This window comes from Gavialis gangeticus, unplaced genomic scaffold, assembly GCF_001723915.1.
Source record: "Gavialis gangeticus isolate Ggan-Ray unplaced genomic scaffold, GavGan_comp1, whole genome shotgun sequence".
In the NCBI taxonomy this organism is placed as follows: domain Eukaryota; kingdom Metazoa; phylum Chordata; order Crocodylia; family Gavialidae; genus Gavialis; species Gavialis gangeticus.
In genome coordinates, this window is record NW_017729024.1 from 156,192,190 (window position 1) to 156,215,248 (window position 23,059).

Here is a 23,059-nt window from a genome sequence, read left to right on the forward strand (position 1 = left end):
CTACCCTCTGTCCTGTAGTGTTCTGGCTCCTAGGGGTGGTGGAGGGGAGGCTGGGTACTGATACTAGATAACTTCTAAATGTCAGAAGCTGAAGTGACTAGGCTAATGAGAGCAGGACTCCCCCTTCCTTGAGTGGTAGATGCTCAGAGTGCCAGGGCCTGCTGTTGCCATCCTCTTGAGGGCAAATAATGCTAGTCCTTAACCCTACAAACATAGGTTCTGGGGTATTTGCCTCCTGGTGAATGCTGGAAGCTCTCAGTGAGGCTGGGTTGGAGCAAAGGGTAGCTGACTTTCACGGATGAACTGGATGTACTGGAAAAATGACACTGAGAAACTCTTGTCTCTAGGCCAAAAGACTGCATGCTCCAGTAGTGAATTCTTTCTGAACTTCCTAGTTCAAAATCTAGTCTAAAACTTAAAGCTGTGGTATTTGGGTGGTTAACATTTTGCAAACCCCAAATGCAAAATAGTTCTTCATTGTCAAACAAATGTTGCAAGATACCTAGCGTTTCTTAAACACTAAGTTTAAGTTTTTTGCACCAGTCTGTCCTTGAAATAGGAAAGTACTTCAGAAGTGGAAAAGAAATGCCTCTTCACTCCTGTGGGAGGCTAAATTGAATGGAAAAACAGGTGATCAATATGAGCACAGGCCTAACTCTTAAAGATTAATTTAAGACTTCTAGTTTAAATGGGTCCTGAAGGCTCTAGCCACCTGGCAGCTAGAGACCTCAGCCAAGGAGTCAATGGTGATATGAAGAGTGAAGGTCTCTACAGTTCTACCTAAGCTCACCAGTTGGATTGCAGGTACCAGTTGCTACACTTATAATCATGTGATGATGGCAAACACAACTATACCCAGGGGTCTGAATTACAGGGTGGCTAAGGTGGGTTTTTTTGGGGGGGGGGGGTCTGTTTTTTTTCACCCCCCTGATAAGACTCAAATCCTAACCTGGGGTAGTTCTCATTATTTTTTTTTTCTATCACTTATTAGGACACCATGATGGGCAGGCCAACTTTTGGCAAATGCCTGACAGCCAAAGTGTAATTAAAGCCCTGACTGTACTACTGCTCCTTAGCTACTGGGATATGAAAAGCTGGGCACAGTACCACCCTGAAAGGACCTGGGTTACATTATGACAATAGAAATTCACTTCTGGCAAGTGACTCCTAACACTAACTGTCTGGCCTAAGTCCTCACAGGAGCAGGAAGATGTGGTAATAAGGAAATATCAAATGTAGTGGGCTTGGGGGCCCATAGATCTTGCATAGTGAGTGTATCTTTGATTCCAGGATGTGGGGTGTGTGTTCTTAATGCTTACACTTCTGCCTCTTGAAGAAAGGAAGAGAGATGTTGGTGAAGCTTTAGTTTAGGGTGGTGGCCTAATTGGGTCCTAGACTGCAGCATCAATCCTTGGATATAGTATGACCTTACCATGTGAGGCAAGAGCAGTCATCCTGAGGGCATAACTTCAAACACAGGCATATCCTAATGTGTGCTCTAAATGTAGGGGAGGGGGCTTGGAATCTGCCATCTTATTCCTGGGTTGTGGGGGATTTAAGTAAATAGACTTGGTTGCAAGATGGGGAGATTGTGCCACAATCTGGGCAGGCTGCTCCCAAATAAAATGGGAGGCTATACTATGAGGGGGGAATGGGCTGGTGTATGAAACAATGCTGCTGTACCAAGCATGGTTGCCGTTTGCCTACCCCTTTGGGTTGTATACTTCAGAGGCTTGGGCAGCCTGCTGGGCTGATTTGGGGTACCCTACAATCCTTACACCTTCATTCTAGGGGGCATGACCAGTGAGTTGGTGGCACTCTGCTAGCATGGAAAGAACTTGAAGCAAGCTCAAGCTCTTGGCACTTGGATGCCACTGTAACTGGCAAGTTCTGGCAGCCAGTGAAAGCAAGCTTGCTTGGTGTGGGAAGTTGCTAGTATTCTTGCCAACTGTTTCTCCTCTCTTCTTCCCCTTGCCTCAAAGGGTGCAGCATGAAATCCAGGCCTCTATCTCTGTATAGAGGAAGAACTTGTTGACTTGGAAATTGTCAACTTCTCTTCCTCCAATGTCTGTACAAAGATGGCTTCCACTTGGCATGGAGAGGTGCCAGATAAGAGGCAGAACAGTCTTGTTCTAGCCTGATCTCAGCAACTAGCTGATGTTGATGGGGGATGGCATGTGCTGAGGTGAAGAATAAGACTTAATTTCCATAAAACCTCTAAATTCCAATAAATTGGATTGATATGCTGGCTTGAGCAGGGGTAGATGTTAAGGCCTTCTAGGCTCCTTCTCTGTAGTACAGCCTTGCAAAAATATTTTTAGTACTTGATTACTTTAGGTCAAAGCAGGGTTGCTTGCAGTAATGTGTGTTTGGTGGTGTTTGTTTTTTGTTTTAGTGGTAGAATATACCTCTAGGCTAGTGGTGGCTGAACTTCTTGGCAGAAGTGCCACAAATCAACCCTGCATCTTCCCCAAATGCCCCTCAGGACAGGGAAAAGAAACCAAACTGCTATGCTGTTTCTGCTATATGCAGAAGCTGCCCATGCCACTTGAGTGGCATGCATTATGCCAACTGCCCACTTCCCCTCCACCCTGTGCGCGTGGCCCTAGCACTTGTTTAATGCTTAATTTGACTTGAAATCCATCTCCAGACTTGATGTTAAACTTCTACCCTTCAGAATGTAACTTTGAGTTGGTGCCTTGCTGAAAAAGCATCTGTTGAAATGCTGCATAGACCTTCACTCCTTCCCAAAACAATAAACAAAGATTTGTAGTTGGTACACGTCATGTTAAATTTTATAATGCGCTTGGAACAACAGAGGCCAGTTAAGGACAGGATACTGTCCTTGAATTTGAATGTCTTGCATGTCTGCCAGCTCATCTCTTATCCTTGAGCAATAATGCAGTACTTGCTGAATGACTTGTAGGATGAAGATGCCACTTTTTTCCCTCCTTTTAATAAAGGACCGGTATACTGACTTTCAGTGTCTGAGCTTATGAATCGAGCTAAAAAAACCCATGCAGTCTGACTGCTCAGCATGAACTAATTGATAACTACTACTTACCTTGACATGTTCTAGGTAACTGACATGCAGACTGAATAACATCCCCTTGCAGTTATGGGATGTTCTTTTTGCTTAGTGATTTACCAAAGGAAGAATGGCCTTTCCCTTCCATTTACTCTGTCTGGAAACCACTGAGAAGCAACAACACTGCGGTATATGGTAGACAAACTTGGCTTATCAAACACTAATAAGACAATACAGCACTCCCATCTAGTAGCACCATAATACCTGCTTCACCTTGAGATTAGGGGGTGGGATTACTTGGCTTAAGGTACAATCTTGAAAGGGCAACCATTAAAATAGAAAGTCTGTTTTCTAGGGTGCCTAGAAATTGGGATTTCAGCTGGAAAAATCTAGCCTGTGCCTGTAGCAGATGAGGGTTTTGAGGAGAACTGGTTACTGACAGCAACCCATATCTCTTACTAAAGAACAGTCTGCCTGCTACCTTCATACTTGTGTGGGTAAAAGGCAATAAAGGAGACCTGGTCAATACTAAAACTAGAGCCTTTGGTGTTGGGAACTCAATTTGCCATAGTGCAGTTCCACTTGGTGTAACTGCTGTTATCTGTTACAAGTAACTTCAGATGAGGAAAATTCCTGTGTTATCTAAAATATTGACTAGTTGGCCACTACCATAAGTGTTTTGATTTTTAGATAACCAAAGGAACTAAATAGGTTATCTCTGACCTTCAACTTAATATGTAGAGAAAAGGGGTTACAGAAGAAGGAATGGGGGGGAAATGATGCTTCTAGTCCCTCTGCCTTGGCTGGGGCAGTGGTACTGTTAAGTCTTGAATATATCCATCTCTAGTAATGAACTACTGGGAGGGGGGAGACCAGCAAATAATCAAAATGGCAATTGCTGCTCATGCTTAAATTAAATAATTCTCTGTAGCCCAAGGATATTAGAAAGCTACTAGTTGGCAACTTCTAAAGCCAGTGCCCATACCCTTATGGGGGAAAGCAGGATGCTGTTCTACAGCTGAAGGTTGGATATTGGCATCTCTGTAGCTTAAGGTTGGTGAAAATCTGTGGTCTATGAATTAATCTGAATCTATAATACTGCCAATAGCAAGAATGCTGTAATCCATTTAGTAAGCTTTTCTATACATGGCCTTGACTTTGAGGCCAGACAGGCAAAACATTAGCACCACATTTCTAAGGTACTTGGAAATATTTGGAGCTCTAGGGAGTTCTGGTATGACTACAAAAAACAAGTATTGGAGAAACTTTGATAACTAAAGTCTTCATGGCCAAGTAAAGACAGCCCCAGGCTGAAGAGATTCAATTTTTGCAGGCTAGTCTAAACTGTAGATGCTCACTAATTGGTTCAATCTAGCCTTTTTTTTCTCAAAATGGCCAACTGGGCCAGAAATTGGGGGAGTGAAGGGGGTGCTAGATCTGGGGCAGAAATTCAGTAAACCAGCTGAAACCTAAATCACTTAAACTGTCTTCAAAATGGCCAAAACCAGTTTAAGAAGTTTTTTGATACTACATCCAGATCTATGCACATTGAGCCTCTGTATTACAGATTTCAACTGCTTATCCTAGTCCATATAACTTAGCCCATGGGACAAAATTAAAAGTAGTTTGGCTGCTATCTATGCCTAGACAGAAGACTGCAATACCCAGAAAGCTGTTTTAACCCATTGGTGGGGGAGGGTGGAGTTGGCCTTCTTGATAAGGAGGAAGGATAAAAGCTGTGACCTCCTGGTTGAGGTTGTTTCTGCACTTTAAAATAGGAGGGGGGGAACCCTGGAAAGAGCTTTTTAAGATGAGGATTGGCAGCCCCTGGAGCCATTTGGTCAGGCCTACACAAGGGGCTTCAGTACTGGGTGTCCTCCTCTTTCCTTTGCAGGAGGTGGAATGAGTGCCAGCAGTGGCTAGGTGATAGTGCCTGCCCATCTCCCTTTCTCGCTAGGTCAGGACCTTGCAGTACAGAGAAAGCTGCTGGCTGTTCTAAGCAGTGTTTCAGGCAGCAGTGCTCTCAATGCTGGCTTTGAGCAGGGCTCTAAACTCTGAAGTGGAAGCCAACACATGCTTGACAAACAACTTGTATATGATTGTAACAACTATGGTGCAGATTTGTCTAACTTGGACTACAGCTACTTCAAGTCCCCTTGATCTCCTCTGAATGGGGAAAGAGGAAGGAATATTGAAGGGAACAGGAACACATTTTCTTGGGTGGGGGGGGAACCTGACTAGGAATGAATGATGTGCCAGTAACTCTAGTTTAAGTAACTGAGGGCAGTTTATGTAAACTTCCAATTGGGTGATAGACATGGGATAGATGCATACAGTATTAAGAGCAAAATCAGATTTGTGGAAAAGGCTCTTGTGCCTTTGCAGGTCTGAAGTAATACCAGACAAAGATGTAGATGCAGGGTCACTTAGGGACTTTGGGTAAGGCTTCATAAAGATTAACTTCTTTTTTCCATTGAATGCTCAAACTTTAGGGAATGCACTTTGTCTTAGATAACTGGTTAGAATGGTCTCAAATAGATAATCTGTAGGTTATGCTACTGTGACCTGTTGATTGGCCATAAGTTCTGTCAACTTGAAGTGCAAGCTTCTTGCTCTTGCACTTTGGGGGGGGTGCACCCAGATGTTAAAGCTATGGGCAACTCTTATGTGAAAGTGTTTCATTATTTAATAGTATTTTATTTGACTTTGCCAGTTTTAAACTCATCTGCTTTTTGCAGTTATTTCTATATAAATAGTACACATACAATTTTTTCATAACTCATTAAGTTGTACTATGCATTTCAAGGTTATTCAGGGCATTGCCAACACTGCATATTTCACATTTTCTGTGAGACTCTGGCAAGTAGTTCAGCGATTTATGTGCATAAGTGTCATTATGACTCAAGCTATGCAGGGACCTACATGAATGTGCCATTATACTAGTTCCACAAGCTGTACTAGTACAGCATTGCTATCATTGGGGAAACAATCCAGAATTGTTAAGAAGTGACCAAGGATGTTTCTGACTACCCTGGTTGGCTAGTTGTACTACACACACTCCTAAATGGTGCTGTCTTATAGGACTCTTGGCTACCTAGCATAATGTGGCCTTTTACAAAAAGGCCACAAGCAGCTAACAAACATGGACTAGAGATTGCACAAAGTGTTAACTTCCAGCTAGGACCAAGCTGAAATCTCCCTCTGTATTCTTGTGCAGCTGCTCTGAGTTGTGGCTTTTATTTTATTGCTGCTGAACCATGCTTGTAAAGTGCCTGCACCTTTTTGGGGAACCTAAATCTGTCTGCCCATATCTTTCCCTCCCCCCACTAAGATGACTAACACATCTTTCTGCAAGGCAACTTTCTCTAGAAGTATTTTCTGCACTCAAATTATCATAGCACTTCTGCTATTCCCCTGCAGGATATACTGAAATTTCCAGGAAAGACTTGCTTTCCTGGCCTCCCTTGGCCTTTAGATGTTGTAATTTGTAAGTTAATAGTTACATTCAGTAACTTTCAACTGAATTGAGTTCTTGTTTTTTGGTACCAAGAGATAATGAAGAAGCACATCCTGTAAAAAGGACAAAGTACTAAGCTACCTAGAAGATGTTTACTGTCTCTTGCCCTAGCTTCATAGAGAGAACTAGGTGAATGACTGCATGGCAAGCAGCATTCATGTGGCCTTTCATGAAATGCCAAGAAAACAATTATTTGCAATTTTATAACAATAGAATGTGTTCTGGTTCATATTGTTGACTGACTTTATTGGGCCCAATTACAGAATTGTCATCCCTAGTATAAGGGATGCTCTCACAGCTGTAACAGGCTATGCAGATCTCTAATTCCACAATTGATTATTGCCTAAGAATAAAAGCAACTCTAACTTTTATTGCATACAGTCTTGAAATGGGAAACTGCTACCAATTCCTGTCACAACTTCAATTCTGAGTAAATGAAACAAATGGTTCTTCAAAAATGCATGTATTTTGTCCTTTTTTCCTTTTTAAAAAAAAAGTCACTTAGATGACTAAGTAAGTCTTGGAACACTAGACTAATGTTCCATACAAGCACGTTCAGAAGGGCTAGAGTAAGATGATCCTGCTGCATTTTGAAATGCAATGAACAGTTTAGTCTCTCAGAGATCATTCTAAAGTTTCTTAGTAGGCCTGCTTTTGGGACCCCAAAATCCCAGAACTTCTTAAAGGTTAACCTGACTTGGGGGGGGGGGGTCAGTACTCCCTCCTATTAATGCAGTCTGCAGCAAACAACAATGGTATCTCCTTGAAGTAAATGCTCCATGCTAAGCCAACTCTCCTTCTCAGATAAATGAGTAAATTTGAGAAGAAAAAGTACCAGTACTGGGATTGTTAGTATTACTTCCTCCCAAGAGGAGGTGTTAGCACAAGACCAAAGATTCATGGTATGAGGTTTTTCCTGTGCTTCTAAATAGCACTACCTTGAGCTTAGTATTTGAGGTCTTTTAAATACCCTATATGAACTGGTGTAAATTAATGGTCTGTCTTTTAATGCTAAAAAAAGTGTAGAGACATTCATACACAAATGGTCAGATATGATCACTTCTCTCTCAGTAACCAATATTCAACTACTAAATTCTCCCATTTCTAGGTGTATACCCAAACAAGTGAGAGCATGACTTATGAACTCTGAAGTAACTTTTTTTTCCCTTCTCCTGCCAATAGAAAGACTAACTTAAACTAATAGTTTTATCTAGATTTGAGGCTTTAAAGATCAAGCCTTTTTTTCCTTTTTGAGGACATGAGATGTAGCTCAACAAGGATGGCATAGGGAACTTCCCCCTACCCCCTTCCCCTATCTCTTTAATTTCAAGTCCTGACACAGGTGGTTAGTGTGGCAAAGGTAGGAAATGCATCTGGAAAGGCCTGTGCCCAAAATACAAAGCATGTCTTATTGTCCCTCCCCACCAACATAAAACTGAGGCCAAATAAGCTCATATGAAAGCAAGTAGTGCTCCTTGGAATACTTGAAGGCAACAGCAACACTTGCTAACAAACCTTAAAGGGCTGTTGGAGCATTAGAGTCAATGACTACAAGGTGGCCTTTGTGTAGAGTGCACAGGGGTGATGCATGGCAGAGAAGTGGCACTTTTCTTTCTTTCTATTGCAGTTAGAACAAGGGAGGGCAATTATTTTGGGCAGAGGTCTGCTTACTGAGTTTTGGCAAGCCATTGAGGGCTGCATGATGGGCAGCCAGGGCAGATAAATATTAACTTCCTAGATCTTTTTTAGGGGCCCCACAGGCAGGATAGAATGGCCTGGTGGGCTACATCTGGCCTGCAGGCTGCATTTTTGCCCACCCCTGAGTGGATCTCTAGCCAGAGTCCTCCTTCATGTAACATAATAGCACATCTAAACTTCCTATGGTTCTTACTGAGCCTGAGGGCTTGTTCAGCTGTTGGTAGCTACTTTTTCCATTAAAAGTGAAATGACATGCTTTAGTGGGTTTGGAAGCTGAGTTAATAGTGTCTGGGGTTAACTCTACCTCCTTGAAATATCACTACTTTGAGTGAAGGTGGGAATATCATTCTGAAGGCCACTTTTTTTTTTTTTTTGTAACAGAATGGAAGTAGTTACTTGCATCTTGCAAATGGCTCTTATTGCAGTAGTGCTATAGTACTATCTTGTACAGTAACAATGGGGCACTTGCACCAAATGACTGATGCATGAAAATAGTACCAGTTACCTTTCAAAACTGGACAAATGAGGCAAGCCCAGACCAGTGAAACTATAGGCTAAGGCCACTTCTTACAAACTAAAGTAAAATACTAAGATGTACGGGTACCCAGGACAAAGCAACAGTTGCACTGCTTTCTTGGCATTATACCTGCTATGCATGTGTAGCCCTACTTCTTGGTAAACTTTTTCCACAGGACTGGATGTAGGAGGAACAGCCAGTAGCTTGATGCCCCTTCTTGGGTGGGAGACCTCTTGGGACACACCCAAATTTGTTTTAGCAAAAACACTGTAACTGGAAAGCAGCTGTGGGTCAGCTAAACAAATTGGGCAGTGTGGTGTTTTTTTTGTTTGGAAAAAAAAAACCCCAGGTATGAACCTTTCTAAGTTACAAAAAATAGTAATGATCACTCTGTTTAAATTTATCTTTAACATGGCAACCTGAAGTAGGTAGGTGACCAGAACACCAGTTTGACAAGTAGGCTAACTTTATTTAGTATGTCTACTGAAACATTCTGAACTAAACATGGTGCTCTCCTGAGCTAGTGTCAAGGCCTGACTAAAGGATTAGTAACTTAAAAAAAAATCAACTCTACAACAGTGTAACCTTTGCATGCTCTTGGGTACTCAGCTTGGCAGTTGCTTTCTGTCCTTTTAGGATGTTACTTCTGTCCTGCAAAGAAACTATAGTGCTCAAGTTGCATAGTATATTAAGCCAGCTCTGTAACACCATATTCAACACTTGAAAGCACCAAGTGCACAATGGTCCTGCTTGTTCAGTAGGAAGTGGCAATATGTGGTAGCATTTTTCAAATAGAAAGCAGCTACCACTCTTGGAGTAGATCTGGGCACCAGGAATCCATCTGGTGACACTGCTTTTGCCCATATTTCTAGAAATGGGGCCTCATCTCAATTACCCTTGGGTGCAAGGGGAGAGATGTCCCCCTCTATTTGAAGGGCAGTTCACTCTCTCCATGAGCAGATGAACTTCATCTTCCTCTGTAGAACAGTTTTTAAATATTTCGCAGCATTCCACAGTGGGCTGCAGCTCTGTAGGGCTGCCTGGCTTTATTCAGCAATCTGAAGACTAAGTTGTCCTGTGGTTAGTGCTAGCGTTTCTTTCATTCACTGAAGTCTGGAATGATGCCATAGCTCAGTCCATGGTATCTGATTGCTGGAGAATGCATACCAGTAACACAAGCAAACACCATTCCAAGCTGTATTCCTCTTAAAATCCTCAAATACTCATCTTGCTGCTTTCCAAGGAAGCTAAGCTTATAACTTATACAATAACTAGGCTTGCTGTGGCCTAAAGTAAAATGCTATTTGGCCAGAGGTTCCAAGTTTTTGTCCACATCCAGATGAGCATAGGCATGCATCTGTGGCACCATATATTGTATCTGCAGAGCTACATACTGCATGCTCAGTTGTCTTTCACACTGCAAGGGAGCAGCATGAAAGGGGGTCTTTTGGGCTGGGGGGGAGGAGGGTTGTTTTATTTAGTAGTTTTTTGGGGGGGGGGTTGTTTTTTTCTTTCTGGCTTTTTCTCTTGCCATATCATGGCTTCCTCCTCTACCCCACCCAGAGTCACTTGTCACGTGCCAGAGCGCACACAGTACAGGCACATCCTGGGGACAATTAGCACTGGCACAAGGCGCACTACTGTTGGCTGTCTCCAGGGAACCAAATGTCTGCACATCTGGATATGGCCTCCTATATATGAGCTTTTGGTTTCCCTGAATAATCTGACAGCTGGGATTGATACTATAACCCATTTAGCCTTTCATTCTCCTTCTCTCAGTAGTGAGGCTGCCTAGAAAACTACTTTTTTTTTTTTTTTTTTGATGGAATCTGTCAAGCTGATGCAGCCAAGAAGTTCCTTTCATTTTGGTGTGTGTTTTAACTTGCTCAGTCCATTATCCTTACCAACCCTCACCAAGGCAGCTTGCTCAAAGGAATCTAGTTCTTTCTTCTACAGTACTCTGAAACTCTTACATGCTTTGGTAAATGCTACTTTTTTACCCAATTGCTTTTGAGAAGCATCTTGGCAAGTTCTAGTTGCCCAGATGACTAGCTCATCCCTAAAGAGCTTGTTTTCCTGTTCTTTAAACAGCTATCGAACTGTTTGATCAACCCTGCTCTTCATAGATTAGACCATAGTTCTTGGGCTTCAGGAGAAGGTGACAAGCCCTCTGGTAAACAAGTTGGGGGGCCTATTCAGAAAGGATGGACATGTACAGGGGGGATGGACAAAGCACCTGAGGAGCTGGCTGATGTGATTGCAAAGCAGCTGGGCACTTTCTCTTACATCTGTGACCTCCTTCAAGCACCATGATTTAACTAAAGGCAAACATAATGCCCATCTTTGAGAGGGAAGAAGGATCCAGGGGATTAGACTGGTCAGCCTTACCTTGGTCCCTAGAAAAATCATGGAGCAGGTCCTCAAGGACTCCATTTCTAACCACTTGGAGAAGGTGGTGATCAGGAACAGCTGTCATGTATTTACCAAAGGGCAAGTCCTACCAGACTTAGTCTGACTGCCTCTATAGATGTGATGTACCCTGCAAGGCTTTTGATAGTTGCCCACAGCATTCTTGCAAGCAAGCTACTAAAGTATGGGTTGGATGAATGTGCTGTAAGGTGGATAGAAAGCTGGCTGGGTTGTTGGGGTCAATGGGTAGTGATCCAGTGCCTTGATCTAGTTGATAGCAGTACCAAGTAGAATGCCCCATGGGTTGGTCCTGGGGCTGGTCTTGATCAATATCATTCACTTAATGATCTGGAAGATGGGATGCAGTACACCCTCAGCAAGTTCACAGATCTTATCAAGATGAGGAGAGAAGCAGATATGCTGGAGGGTAGGGCTAGGATTGTCTCCTTGTGGCCTAATCCTCCATGTTTCTCAGTCTCGCTAGGTTCAGCAAGGACAAGTGCAAAGTTCTGTGCTTGGGACAGAAAAATTCCATGTATTGCTACAGGTTTGGGACCAACTAGTTAAGCAGCAGCTTGGGAGAAAAGGACCTAGGGGTTACAGTAGATAATCTGACATCCTGGGCTGCATTAGTGGGAACATTGCCGGCAGCTCAAGGGAAGTGATGCTTCTCTTCCATTCTGCATTGTTGATTCCATATCTGGAATGCTGTGCCCAATCTTTGGGGGGGCCCCCACCACAGAGGATGTGGATGAACTGGAGAGTCCAGCAGAAGGCAATAAAGATTGGTTCTGGATTTGGGAAGGTGAGGCTGACTAGTCTGCTTGGGGCAGTGCTACAAATACTCCAGTGCAAGGATTGTGGGTAAGAAAAGCTCAGCCCTGGGGTGGTGCTGGTAACTGTACAGAAGCTCAAAAAAAAAGGCTGACCTAATCCCATTTAGACTGAACTAATCTTCCTGGAACTTCTCTGCAGTTTGCACTTGAATGAGTCCAGATATAAGGTCTGCACTCAGGTGAACCAAGTTGGATTGGCTAGCCACTTCTTAATGTGATCTAACCTCCCCAAACATCTGTATGCAGCCTTACCATTTGGCTTCAGAAATGGAAGTATTTTGCCAGGAGGTGGTTCTTCTAGAAACTTCAATTCACTTCTTAGTCAGCTGTTTCATTAAAACCCTGACTCGTGTCTGTGGCTTCTGGTAATGATGTCTTTAAGACTCTCTTGAAATCCAGCCTCACTAGGCAAAGGACTACACTTGGAAATACTAGGATAGGTAAAAAACCAACCAAACAAAAAAAAAAAAAACCTAAAACCTGGCTCATCTAGTTGTGATTTTTAGAATCATTATTTCTAAAGATTTGTGGCAATCCAAGACTATAATAAATACAAATTTTGAGTTAGTCCTAGAACAGCCCTTAAAAGAAAGCTATTCAGAGCTCAGTTGAGGTATTACTTGGGCTCAGTTTATGGAATTTTAATTCTGAACTAAAACCCCTAACAGCTAGCAAATGAGTTAGGCTGCCAGGGTTGAAGCCTTTCCATCCTCACTGCAACGAGGTGAGTCAGCATACCTAAGACCTGGCTTCTACCTCTTGGGCACCCAGGGCTGCTTGGCTGCCCAATACCTACTCTGTTCCACCCTGTTAAAACTCATGAAGATGGATTAATCCATCTAACACAATGACTAGATGCATTAATGCATCTTATCCAAAGATGTTTCATTTTTGTGATCTCAAATGATTTGGGTACTGCCCCCAAGTGACTGAGGGGACCCTACCACTTGCTCCTGACTGGCAGGAAGGCAAAAACCATGATTTCTAAATATGGTGCTTGTTGCCTCCCTATTTTAGTCCGTACAAAGCAGCAGGGCCCCTCAACCAGTCAGCAATGGCTGGGAGGGGACCTGCAGGGGAACCAGCAAGGATAAAGGTGCTGCTGCATGGCCCACTTCTGCTATGAATTTGGTCAGTCCCTAGGTACTAATGTCACTTGTGCACAAAAGGCATGCAACAGAAAACTGTTCACATTCAGATGTGGGTGCTTGTGGAGGTGAACTTGTAGAGGTGTCTAGATATCCAAAGTCATGTAGCCTTTAGGAAGACTTCAGCTTCCTGATCTCTCTCTCTCTCTACAGCCAGAGAGACAGGACTAGTAGATGCATTCCCATATTGATGAAGCTGCAAATTCTCAGTGAGTGCTAAAACTGCAGAAATAAATAATACTCTAAATTTAATAAATGAGTCCCTACACTCTTTCCATACCTGAACCCTTACTTGATTTCTATCCAGGCAGCCTTGAAAATGGACCACTAATTGTGCTAGAATGAAGAGTCTTTCCCAGCGAAGCAGGCAAATGGCTACAACTGAAATTTAGCCATTCTGCCTGATGCTTTTTAAAGCAACATGGGATAGCAAGAGCCTGGGCTCGAGTGAAATGGCCCCTCAGTCATTTTTTCCCAAAGCTGCAACCTTCAGCCTCTTGGCCTCTGTACAGTCTATCTGTATGGTTGATCTTGACTTGACTATGCTCAAACCTCCTACAAACAGCAGGCAGTTGTCTAGCTATTTGATCTGAACTAGAAACTAGTGCTAGATCATGGATGAAGCATGTAAGGGCCACAGCTTGCTGTAGCAAACTCGCATCCACATGCCCTCCTGTACTTGGGAGTTTGTAGACTATATATAGTAAACTCAGTTGCTTAATTTATACTTTAGTTTGCATCTGCTCCAATTGCTACTGGTTTAACAGTAACTATCTATCTCTCTTTCTGAAGGTAAAATTATGCCTTCTAACTGACTATCTGGACTTACAATTGCACAGCACGTGTTGCTTTCTCTAGTGCCTTTTGGAGTTGAGGCCTGCCTCCATCTCACAATGTCTAATGAAGTAGAAACGGCTAATGTCAGCACCCAGCCTGACCAACAGGCAGTGCCTAAAGCGCAGCCTTCAAAGAAGGAAAAAAAGAGAGGTAAGATGAAATAAAATGCATTACTTGCAAGTGTGTATATTTTGGGGAGGGGCTCTGCCTTATGCTGGGGTTAGGTCCAGGACTCCAGCATAATGTGAGTAACTTCACATTGGACTGGCAGACTAAGCTAGCTATAGATATAAAATTCCAATCTACCAATACCTTTCTTCAAACCTACTGAACACCTAATGCTTCCAGTTTCATCAGGAAACAAAGCTCCCATCAGACTGAGAAGCACCAAATGCAAGCATAAAATATGCCTGTTCTCACTGGGGAATGACCAAAGCAGTGTTGTGGTCATACAAGTGCCCACCCACACTGAAGTCTCAAACAGGCTGAGCTATGGGCATGTTCTTCCTTGTTCATACTAATGAACATGGTCTCATCTACAGAGTAGACATGTGGCTGATCTCTTCTGGGTCCCCAAAAGTATCAAGATCCCTAGGGATAGAAGAGAAGAATAAATAAAAACACAAAAGTCCTAAAAGCAAGGTAGAAGCTAACTCTATACTCAAGAATATGGATAAAGCAAGAATACAGCTTGGCTCCTTTCCAGACCAAAAAGCCTGAGCTGAAGGAACCAAAGCTCTGCCATACTATCTGAAGGACCAATTGTTCCGTTAAGCCTATGTACCACCCTTTCTTCCTTTCTATATGAAAAATATAGAAATTAACTAACATTTTTTCATTGGATATAAAAGGCATAACAAGTTTCAGTTGATGCCTAAGTTCAACATCTGAAAAATAGTATTCTGCTAACACTTGAATTAATCATGTAGCAAACAAGGTGCAAGACTGAGCAAAGGACTGTAGCACTCCACCCATACTTATCCAGTATTATGAAGTTGGTTGCTGCAGGCCACGCTAATAGTTAAGCCTCTAGTTTAAGCCAGCAGTAGCAAATACTGTTGAATAATGTCATTAAACATACCAAACTTCTACTGCATTCATATGTGGGGTCTGGCTGGAAGTTGCTTTAAATTTCTAGCAAGTCACCAAGTCTCAGACCAGTACAGCAAAGTTCTAAAATGGCTTGGACAATGCATCTTAAACTCCTTTATCTTCCTTCAGGGTCAGAAAAGACTGATGAATTTCTCTTGGCCCGATTCAAAGGAGATGGTGTAAGATATAAAGCCAAGCTTATTGGTATTGATGATGTCTCAGAAGCAAGAGGAGACAAAATGAGCCAGGATTCGATGATGAAGCTAAAGGTAGAGGCTTGAACTGCTCTGATCTATTTCCATAACATGGACTCTCAAAGTTAAGCAGGTCCAAAGGCACAAAATTTAAAGACTAATGTATCTCACCCTGAACAAACAAGGCCTCAAAACTGGCAATTACTCCTTAATATAAATTGTCCTTGCTGTGATCCACATGCACTTGGCTACTCCATCTCTGATTTGGATCCTCCAATACTAGTATTGGTAAATGGCAAACATTCTCTTTGGGCTTCTATTCTCTATAGAAGAGAGAATCTAGAATATCAAGTCAAACCAGCTCAGTAAGCCAACTTGCTGATAATCCTGAAACTAGTTTCTACTTGTGCTGGTCAGGCACAAACTGAATTCTAGCTACAAGAACAATGCTCTACAGGTTGGAGCAATGAATCCTAGAGAACATAGCCTTGGCTTCCATGCTTGTACTGCTATGTGGCAACAGTACATACTTATGCATGCCAAGATGAGTAGGGAAGTAGTACAAGTTAAGTGCTCGTGACATCCTTTCCCTTGCGGGGGGAGGAAAGCATATACAGGAGAATAGTCTCAAGCTTGTTCTAATTGCAACTAGGTCTGAGGTGGATATGGATATGGCTTAGTAAGGTTGCTAGAGATGTTCTGGTTCTAATGTAGAAACCACTTACAAGCTCAGCTCTGCATCATGTTGAAGCATGCAATACCTAGCATAAACTGCTATTTTGGAACTATTGTGCTTTTTTGTGCAAAGCCAAGATAATAGTGGGCTTGCAACCTAAAAACAACAAACTTGAGCTTCAGCTTGTGCAGCACAACTTTTGGTCATGTTAACTTAATACACTAATACCAATGCCTCTGCCCTACTAGGGAATGGCAGTAGCAGCACGTTCCCAGGGACAACACAAACAGAGGATCTGGGTGAATATCTCCCTCTCTGGTATCAAGATAATTGATGAGAAAACTGGGGTAAGGCTTCAACAAACAGACTTACAATAACTTAATATGGGTTGTAGCCACTAGAACTAGCATACTACTTTACTTTAACCTGATGGGTCTAGAGGCTTTTCTCCTACTTGTCTTCTATCTCTGTCCCTAGAATGAAGGAAGAATGGCACTCCAGTATCTGGAAGCAAGCCTTCACCTTCCTGCCTGTTTTTAGGCAAAATGTAAATCTTTTGCTTTTTTAGCAAAAATAAAATAAAAAAAAACAAACCATGGCATTGGGCAGCCTGCCTCACCTTGCATGTCTCTTATCAGTGTTTGGTTTTGCTCCACAAATTGCTTTCAGCCTTAGTTAATGACTTCTAAACTGCAGAGTAGTTGCTACCTTGCCCTTACCACCCATTGTGTAGACTGAGCATCTCAAACATGGTGTCTGAACAACACTTCATGTTCCAGGTGATAGAACACGAGCATCCAGTCAGCAAAATCTCTTTTATTGCTCGGGATGTGACTGACAATCGTGCCTTTGGTTATATTTGTGGAGGAGAAGGCCAGCACCAATTCTTTGCCATAAAAACAGCACAACAGGTATGAATCCAGGTCTTGAGCACTAGTACATTCTCACCACTTTCAGAGATGCTTACAAGCATATATGCTCTCTGACATGATTGCATCAAAAATAACAGCCTCATGATGGCCTTTTGTCTGACTTTTCTTTTTTTTTCTCCCCTTTTTTGAATAGAATTGGTGACTCTCTAAACTAAGCCTCGTTTAGAGAAACATGATGCACTAACCTGATGCTCTGTAATGAAACATGCAAGCATACTGCTCAATTTACTGCATCCTAATTCTAATTAAAAACACCTGTTCATCTCTATGCTGAGACCACAAATGCATTCTGAGAAGCTTATGTTGCCACTGACACTTCAGGGTACAGAGGAAGCTTCCTTCTCAGAATGCAAGAGGCCTAGGGTGGAGGTAGATAGATCTGCCTGCAACATACCACTCTGGGATCTAACTGAACCTGCCCAAGCAAAAACTTTTTTTCTGCAACTGTAGAAAATAACTGTCCCAAAGAATGGGAGTGATGGTAGTGACTTTATGCCTCAGTATTCCTATACTAGGCAAGCCTCACTCACCAATTCTATATTATGTCTCAACCTTCATGGTTTTTAGTAAGGAAAACCAAGATGGCAGAGGCACAGTAGATCTAAGAAGCACCATTCTCTACTCTGGCCACTTTAAAAGGCAGGGCAAGCACCACTACATCAGAACTGCCATAAATGTTTCATCCTAGCAGATGCTGAAATGAGTCCTCAGTTCCACAATACCTATATAGCAAGTACAGGTCATGAACCTAAAGGCACTAGGAATTTTTAATGCTTGCATTTATAGGAACTTGACACTTATTACTGTCTCTTCTAGGCTGAACCTCTAGTTGTTGATCTTAAGGACCTCTTCCAACTAATTTACAACATGAAGAAAAAAGAGGAGGAAGATAAGAAAAAGGCATGTAAAGTATGCACTTTCAGACGATTTTAAGCTTTGGTTGTCAGGTCACCTTCCAGGTGACTAGAATGTTTTGGTCAGCTAGTATTTCTCTCTGCAAAATTGGCATCTAGAAACTGACACTGGATAATATCTACTACATCAGTTGCTGTGGTGGTGCCTGTGCATATCTTGGTTCTAGATGCACATCAGAAATACTGACATCCTGTAGCTATGACCTACAACTAGGTCCTTCTGATCTTTAAATAAAGAAAGATGAAGGCTGACACTGGCCCTAATTGGACTTCACAGCAAATGAATAGTTGCTTTCTGGTACATTGCTTACTAGCCCCTCAGTCTGGCTGAAGATGTTGGACAGCTGGCAGGGGAAAAACTTGAACAGCTCTCTATAAAAGGGCATATCCCTTCTAGGTAACAGCTAATGCCTCTTTCTTTTTTTCTTCTCAGACTGAAATCAGTAAAACACTAGAGGTAAAAGCTACCTTGCAACCAAGTAATGCATGCCCTTCCAAACAAGGGGTTCAAGCTCAGCTGTTTCTTCCCCCTATTCTGCCCAGTGCTTATCTAGCAAGCATGTTCTAGAAGCTGTCTCCAAGCTTGCAACTGCTACTTTCAATCTTAATGAGGAATATTGGGGGAATGATGGAAGGGTCTCAACTACTTGTAGGACTAAATAGTCTAGATAATGATCTGCTACTGGTTGATGCAACACTTGGAAAATAACTACTTTGATCTATTGGCTTGTTGTTGACATCTGTATATGCTTCCATTATCTAGAATGGAGATACCTCACCTACTGATCAAGCTGATAAAAAACTGGTATGTCACTACTCAGGCTTGTGCCCATGTTGAGCTTCAAGTATAGAAATTCAGTGTAATGTAGTAATTACTTGATGTACATGGTCTCTACTAAACTGGGTTAAAAGAAGGGCTGGGGAAGGAGACTTCTCCAGCTACCTAGTTTGGTGTTAAGCAGCAACTTCTAGTACCAAATCTAACCTTTAACTTTTTTATTTCAAGGGTGTTGACCAGATGGACTTGTTTGGTGATATGTCCACACCCCCAGATGTGAGCAGTCCCACAGTAAGTCATATCTTGTGAGGTAAAACAAACCAAGATAAGGTGGTCATAAGGCTGCTTCTAGCTTGTGGAACTGAGGCCTTGCCATTCTATACGCTCAAATGGTTCATGACAAGCAAGTAATTGCATGCAAATACTAAGCAAATACTTCTTGATTGTGCCCAACTAGCTTCTTGCAGAAGAACCAAAGACTGATCCATTGTTTATGACGACTATAGAAACAAAGCTAATACTAGTCACTAATTAATCCTGATGCAGTTTTAGCTGGGCAACTGGATGTGGTTTTTTGTCTTCGTGGTGTTTTTTTTCTTTGCTGCCTAAATCACCATGGGGTACTCCCTGCAGGAACTAGGCAAATTCCTCATCTGAAAAGGAGGCTGTAGCAATCTTGTACTACTTTTTACAGTAGGCTCCAGCTAATTAATTGCCTTCCACTATCAAACTGATCCACTGAGCAAAACTTACTATCTACTTAAAGCAACCTGATGTTGTCATTGGCACCTCAACTGATAAGTACTTCCTACTGTTCACTGCCTAACAACAACTCCATCAGCCTCTTAAGGGTTTAATTTTGTTTCTAAAGCAAATCTTAAGACTGAAGCTTGTGGATAATTGCACATATCTAAGATGAGGGGATGGTTAGAAATACTACACTAGTAGTAGCTTGTTTGGGGTTCTTGGGGGGTGAGGAGGGTTGTTTAAAAAGTCCTTGGCTACATGCCTACCACAACACTTGAACCCACTACCACAATTTCAACATGCCAATGCTGTAGATGTTGAAGATCAGTGTGCACTTGGGAATTGACTTTTTTTATTAGATGTTTTGGATTGGGAATCCAGAAAAAAGATAACAAAGCTGATATGGAAATACAAAGCGCGTGAGCAAGGGACTAACAATAGAGGGATGGGGGAGAGGAGGGGAACACAACTAGGTTACAAGTGATACAATGTTAGCCAACTAAATGTAGCAATAGCTGGCTGAACTACAGCTGTACACCTAGGCTAGGGACAAAAATAACTTGCTCACTAGCCTGTGATCAAACTGGACAGTTAGGTTCCAGCACACACCACTTTCAATTACAAATTTAAACCAAAGCCACTTTTAAGATCAACCTGGATTGATATTATGGCAGACAGACAAATTTTAATCTAAACCAGTTAATTGAGTTAACTGGTATCTGAAGGGATCTGGGACAGAAGTTCAATATCCAAGGATGCTTTACACCTCTTGCATACCCCCTCACCCAACCTGCAAAATAGCCTTGACCCAAGCTGTCTGCTCCAGCTGCGCAGGGAGGCATGCTCTAACACCCCTGGCTTCTGGCCTGGCCCACTGCAAGCATGTTTCTGGCATCAAAAATGAAGATGTATTCACTTGGTTAATGGTTCAGTCTACAGCTTTAGACTAACTTGCAGAGACTGATTCAATTTGGCTTTGGGCTTCTTGACAGCTTGGACAACAACAGCTGTTCATGAAGCTTTTCTACCTAAAATAGGAGGGCTCTAAACATGTGGGTCTCTTTTTAGATGCACAAAACCAACCACCCAACTTCTGTTAGTATTTCATTTTTTCCTGTAAAAGCTCATTGGGGAACCTTGTGAATTTTTATCACTTATGCATAAGCTTAACAGTCAACTCTTTTTTTTTTCCAGGTATTTCTGAGCTCGCATCTTTTCTCCTGCTATTAGTGAGCTCTTTAAGAACTGTAGGCATATCTGCTGAATTTGATAATGTCAGTCTAGAGGTGTATGGGGGTGGTGATTCCACTTGGGTATTTTTAACAACTTCTCCATCTCCTTGCTCAAAATAAGGAGTTCTGATTGCTGATGAGCACTAATGCTATCCCTCAAGCCCACAATGGCTGGCTGGCTGCCTGCCTTCATACTAAAATATGAAACTTAGTTTATATTGGCACGATGTTCTTAATGTTGCACTGCTTGCTGCAGTAATGGCACATTCCAATAGTACTGTTACAATGTAACTAAAACTGGTGCCCTAGTCTCCTAGGCAATGGGAGGTAACTTCCATTCAAGAGACCTCCTACAGACTACTGCTGGAATGAGGTAACATGAATACCTGCCTACAGAGTGCCCTGTTGATGAACAAACTTCCTCTTCTGGGTGTAACATTGCTTTCATAAATATATGAAACTTCAGGGCAATGCAGTGGAAGCAGCACTGCACAGCTAAGGAACCAGGCTTTTGCTGGGGGTATAATTAAGTGACCTAAGCTCTAAAATGTCCCAGTGGCCTTGTACAAGATATGCAACAAATGAGGGGTTCTGAAACTCCAGGAATAAGGGTTTCAAGCTTGATAACTGCCATAAAATTTTAATGGGTTAGGCTATTTAAAGAGCACAATTAATATAAAGCAGAGATTTTTTTTGCCTTGATCTCTAGTTCACACTTTAATATCTAGATTGTTTTATATCCCTTGCTGCATCATAATGAATACATTTGGCTTGGAGTCTGAGATTTAAAACATCTTGAACTAACTTTCCCCTTTCTCTCTCCAAACTAATAGGAGACTAAAGAGATCCTGTTAGTGGATCTTGAATCTGAAATTGAGAGCAGTAAAACTTGTATAAAAGAGGAGGATCTCTTCTTGAATGGCATCACATCTCTTCCACGACCAAAGCCACAGCCATCTTTCTTGCCTGAAAGCGCTTTCTCTACCAATCTCAGCTTCTTTCCTACACCTACTCCAGATCCTTTCCGTGATGATCCATTTGCACAAACAGACAAATCTGCACAGCCTGCATCTGATTCTTCTCTAAAGCCTGCAGATCAGAAGAAGGAAAGTCTGAGTGGCTTGACTGTTCCAGTGGGGAATGGTGATATTGACTATTTTGGTAAACAGTTTGACCAGATTTCTAACAGACCTGGCAAACAGGAAATGCAGACAAGCCAGTGGCCTTTTGAGAGTAAGCAGCCTGCAGCAAGAACACCAAATGGGGTACCAGAGAGAGAACAGAATGGCTTTCTTGCCAAACCTCCAGTTTCTCTGTTGGTAGAAAGCCATGTCAAGGGAGTATCCCTTCATAATGGAGTAAAGCTGGACTCTGAAAGCAACATCCAGCTTATGGCGCATGACTCAATAACAATAAGCCCACCTCCACAAAGTACCAAGCCAGGAAGAGGGAGGAGGCCTGCCAAGGTGAACCATTGTCAAACTTCTAATAGTAAAGTGCATGCTGCTCTTGGGAAGTCTGGGTGAAGGAGCTTTCCTCTTTCTTGATGTATTCTGTTAACAGTAGCTAAAATGCCTCACAGCACAAATGGAAGCCTTAATTCTGTTCTGCCTAGCTACCCATACTAACCCTTCTGCTCTCATGCTACTTTCTGATATCATGTCTAATTGCTAAACATACCCTGTCTTTCTCTTTAATGCTGCCGTACTTCACTAATTGTGGTAAGTGGTGTATGTAAGCTCAACTGGGGTAAAAGCTACAAAACTAATCTAGAACACTCCATCAAATCAAGGAATGTGCATCTGGTGGTACAGAACCTAAAGCCCTTCTACCAAAAACCTTGCTTTCTCAATAAAATTACAGTATCTTTAAGTCCATTTTTATATATAATACCTTGCATGCCTTCTGTCCATGCTGGCAAAGTGCATGCTTTGAACTAACATATGGCTTAAATTCATGATGGTGTCTTTAGAAACAGTCATTTTGACTTGCTCTATAACTTAGCTACATGCTTTTGTGCTTAGTGTGTATTAAGTTGGTAGAACTCCAAATACTGTTTTAATGCCTCAACTTGGGCTGTAGCATCCAAGGTGCTGTCTTTACTGGTCCCTACAGGGTGCCTGGGTGAGTCTCTGTCTTTTGTCCAGCATACCTACTTCATACACTGCCAGTGCCTGGGCTCTTTTTTAAAACCAAACATAAGGCCTAATCTCTTCCTTTCTTTCCTCTATGTGTGAGTTTTTATTAAATTTAGTTTTCATTTTTTAAAGACCTATAATTACATACTTGTGATACTTAATGGCTTTGATACACAGGTACAGACTCAACCCTATGCAATTAAAAGTAAAATACTTTTATTGGATATTTAGCAGATTTTTAAAAACTCTGTAAACTTTTATGTGGCTAAAAGTCAGCCTTATGGTGAAGACCCATGAACACGCTACTGTGAGATGAAGGTGGGGTGGGACAGGATGGGACTAACCTCATGTTAGTGGCTCTGTGGT

At 42.1% G+C, this 23,059-nt stretch overlaps 1 protein-coding gene across 2 annotated transcripts in view; it reads left to right on the top strand.

The window, feature by feature from the left end:
- Nucleotides 1-23,059, top strand: part of DAB2 (DAB2, clathrin adaptor protein) — a 42,539-nt gene that overhangs the window by 6,243 nt on the left and 13,237 nt on the right. The window contains exons 2-9 of one of the 2 annotated variants that reach the window (XM_019517930.1): nucleotides 13,946-14,140; nucleotides 15,212-15,351; nucleotides 16,201-16,299; nucleotides 16,732-16,863; nucleotides 17,701-17,784; nucleotides 18,562-18,603; nucleotides 18,805-18,867; nucleotides 21,389-22,021. In XM_019517930.1, the coding sequence (XP_019373475.1) occupies nucleotides 14,047-14,140; nucleotides 15,212-15,351; nucleotides 16,201-16,299; nucleotides 16,732-16,863; nucleotides 17,701-17,784; nucleotides 18,562-18,603; nucleotides 18,805-18,867; nucleotides 21,389-22,021 (1,287 nt within the window). In that variant the 5' untranslated portion in view covers nucleotides 13,946-14,046. The remainder of the gene's footprint in view (nucleotides 1-13,945; nucleotides 14,141-15,211; nucleotides 15,352-16,200; nucleotides 16,300-16,731; nucleotides 16,864-17,700; nucleotides 17,785-18,561; nucleotides 18,604-18,804; nucleotides 18,868-21,388; nucleotides 22,022-23,059) is intronic. The other variant, XM_019517931.1, reaches the window with a different exon arrangement.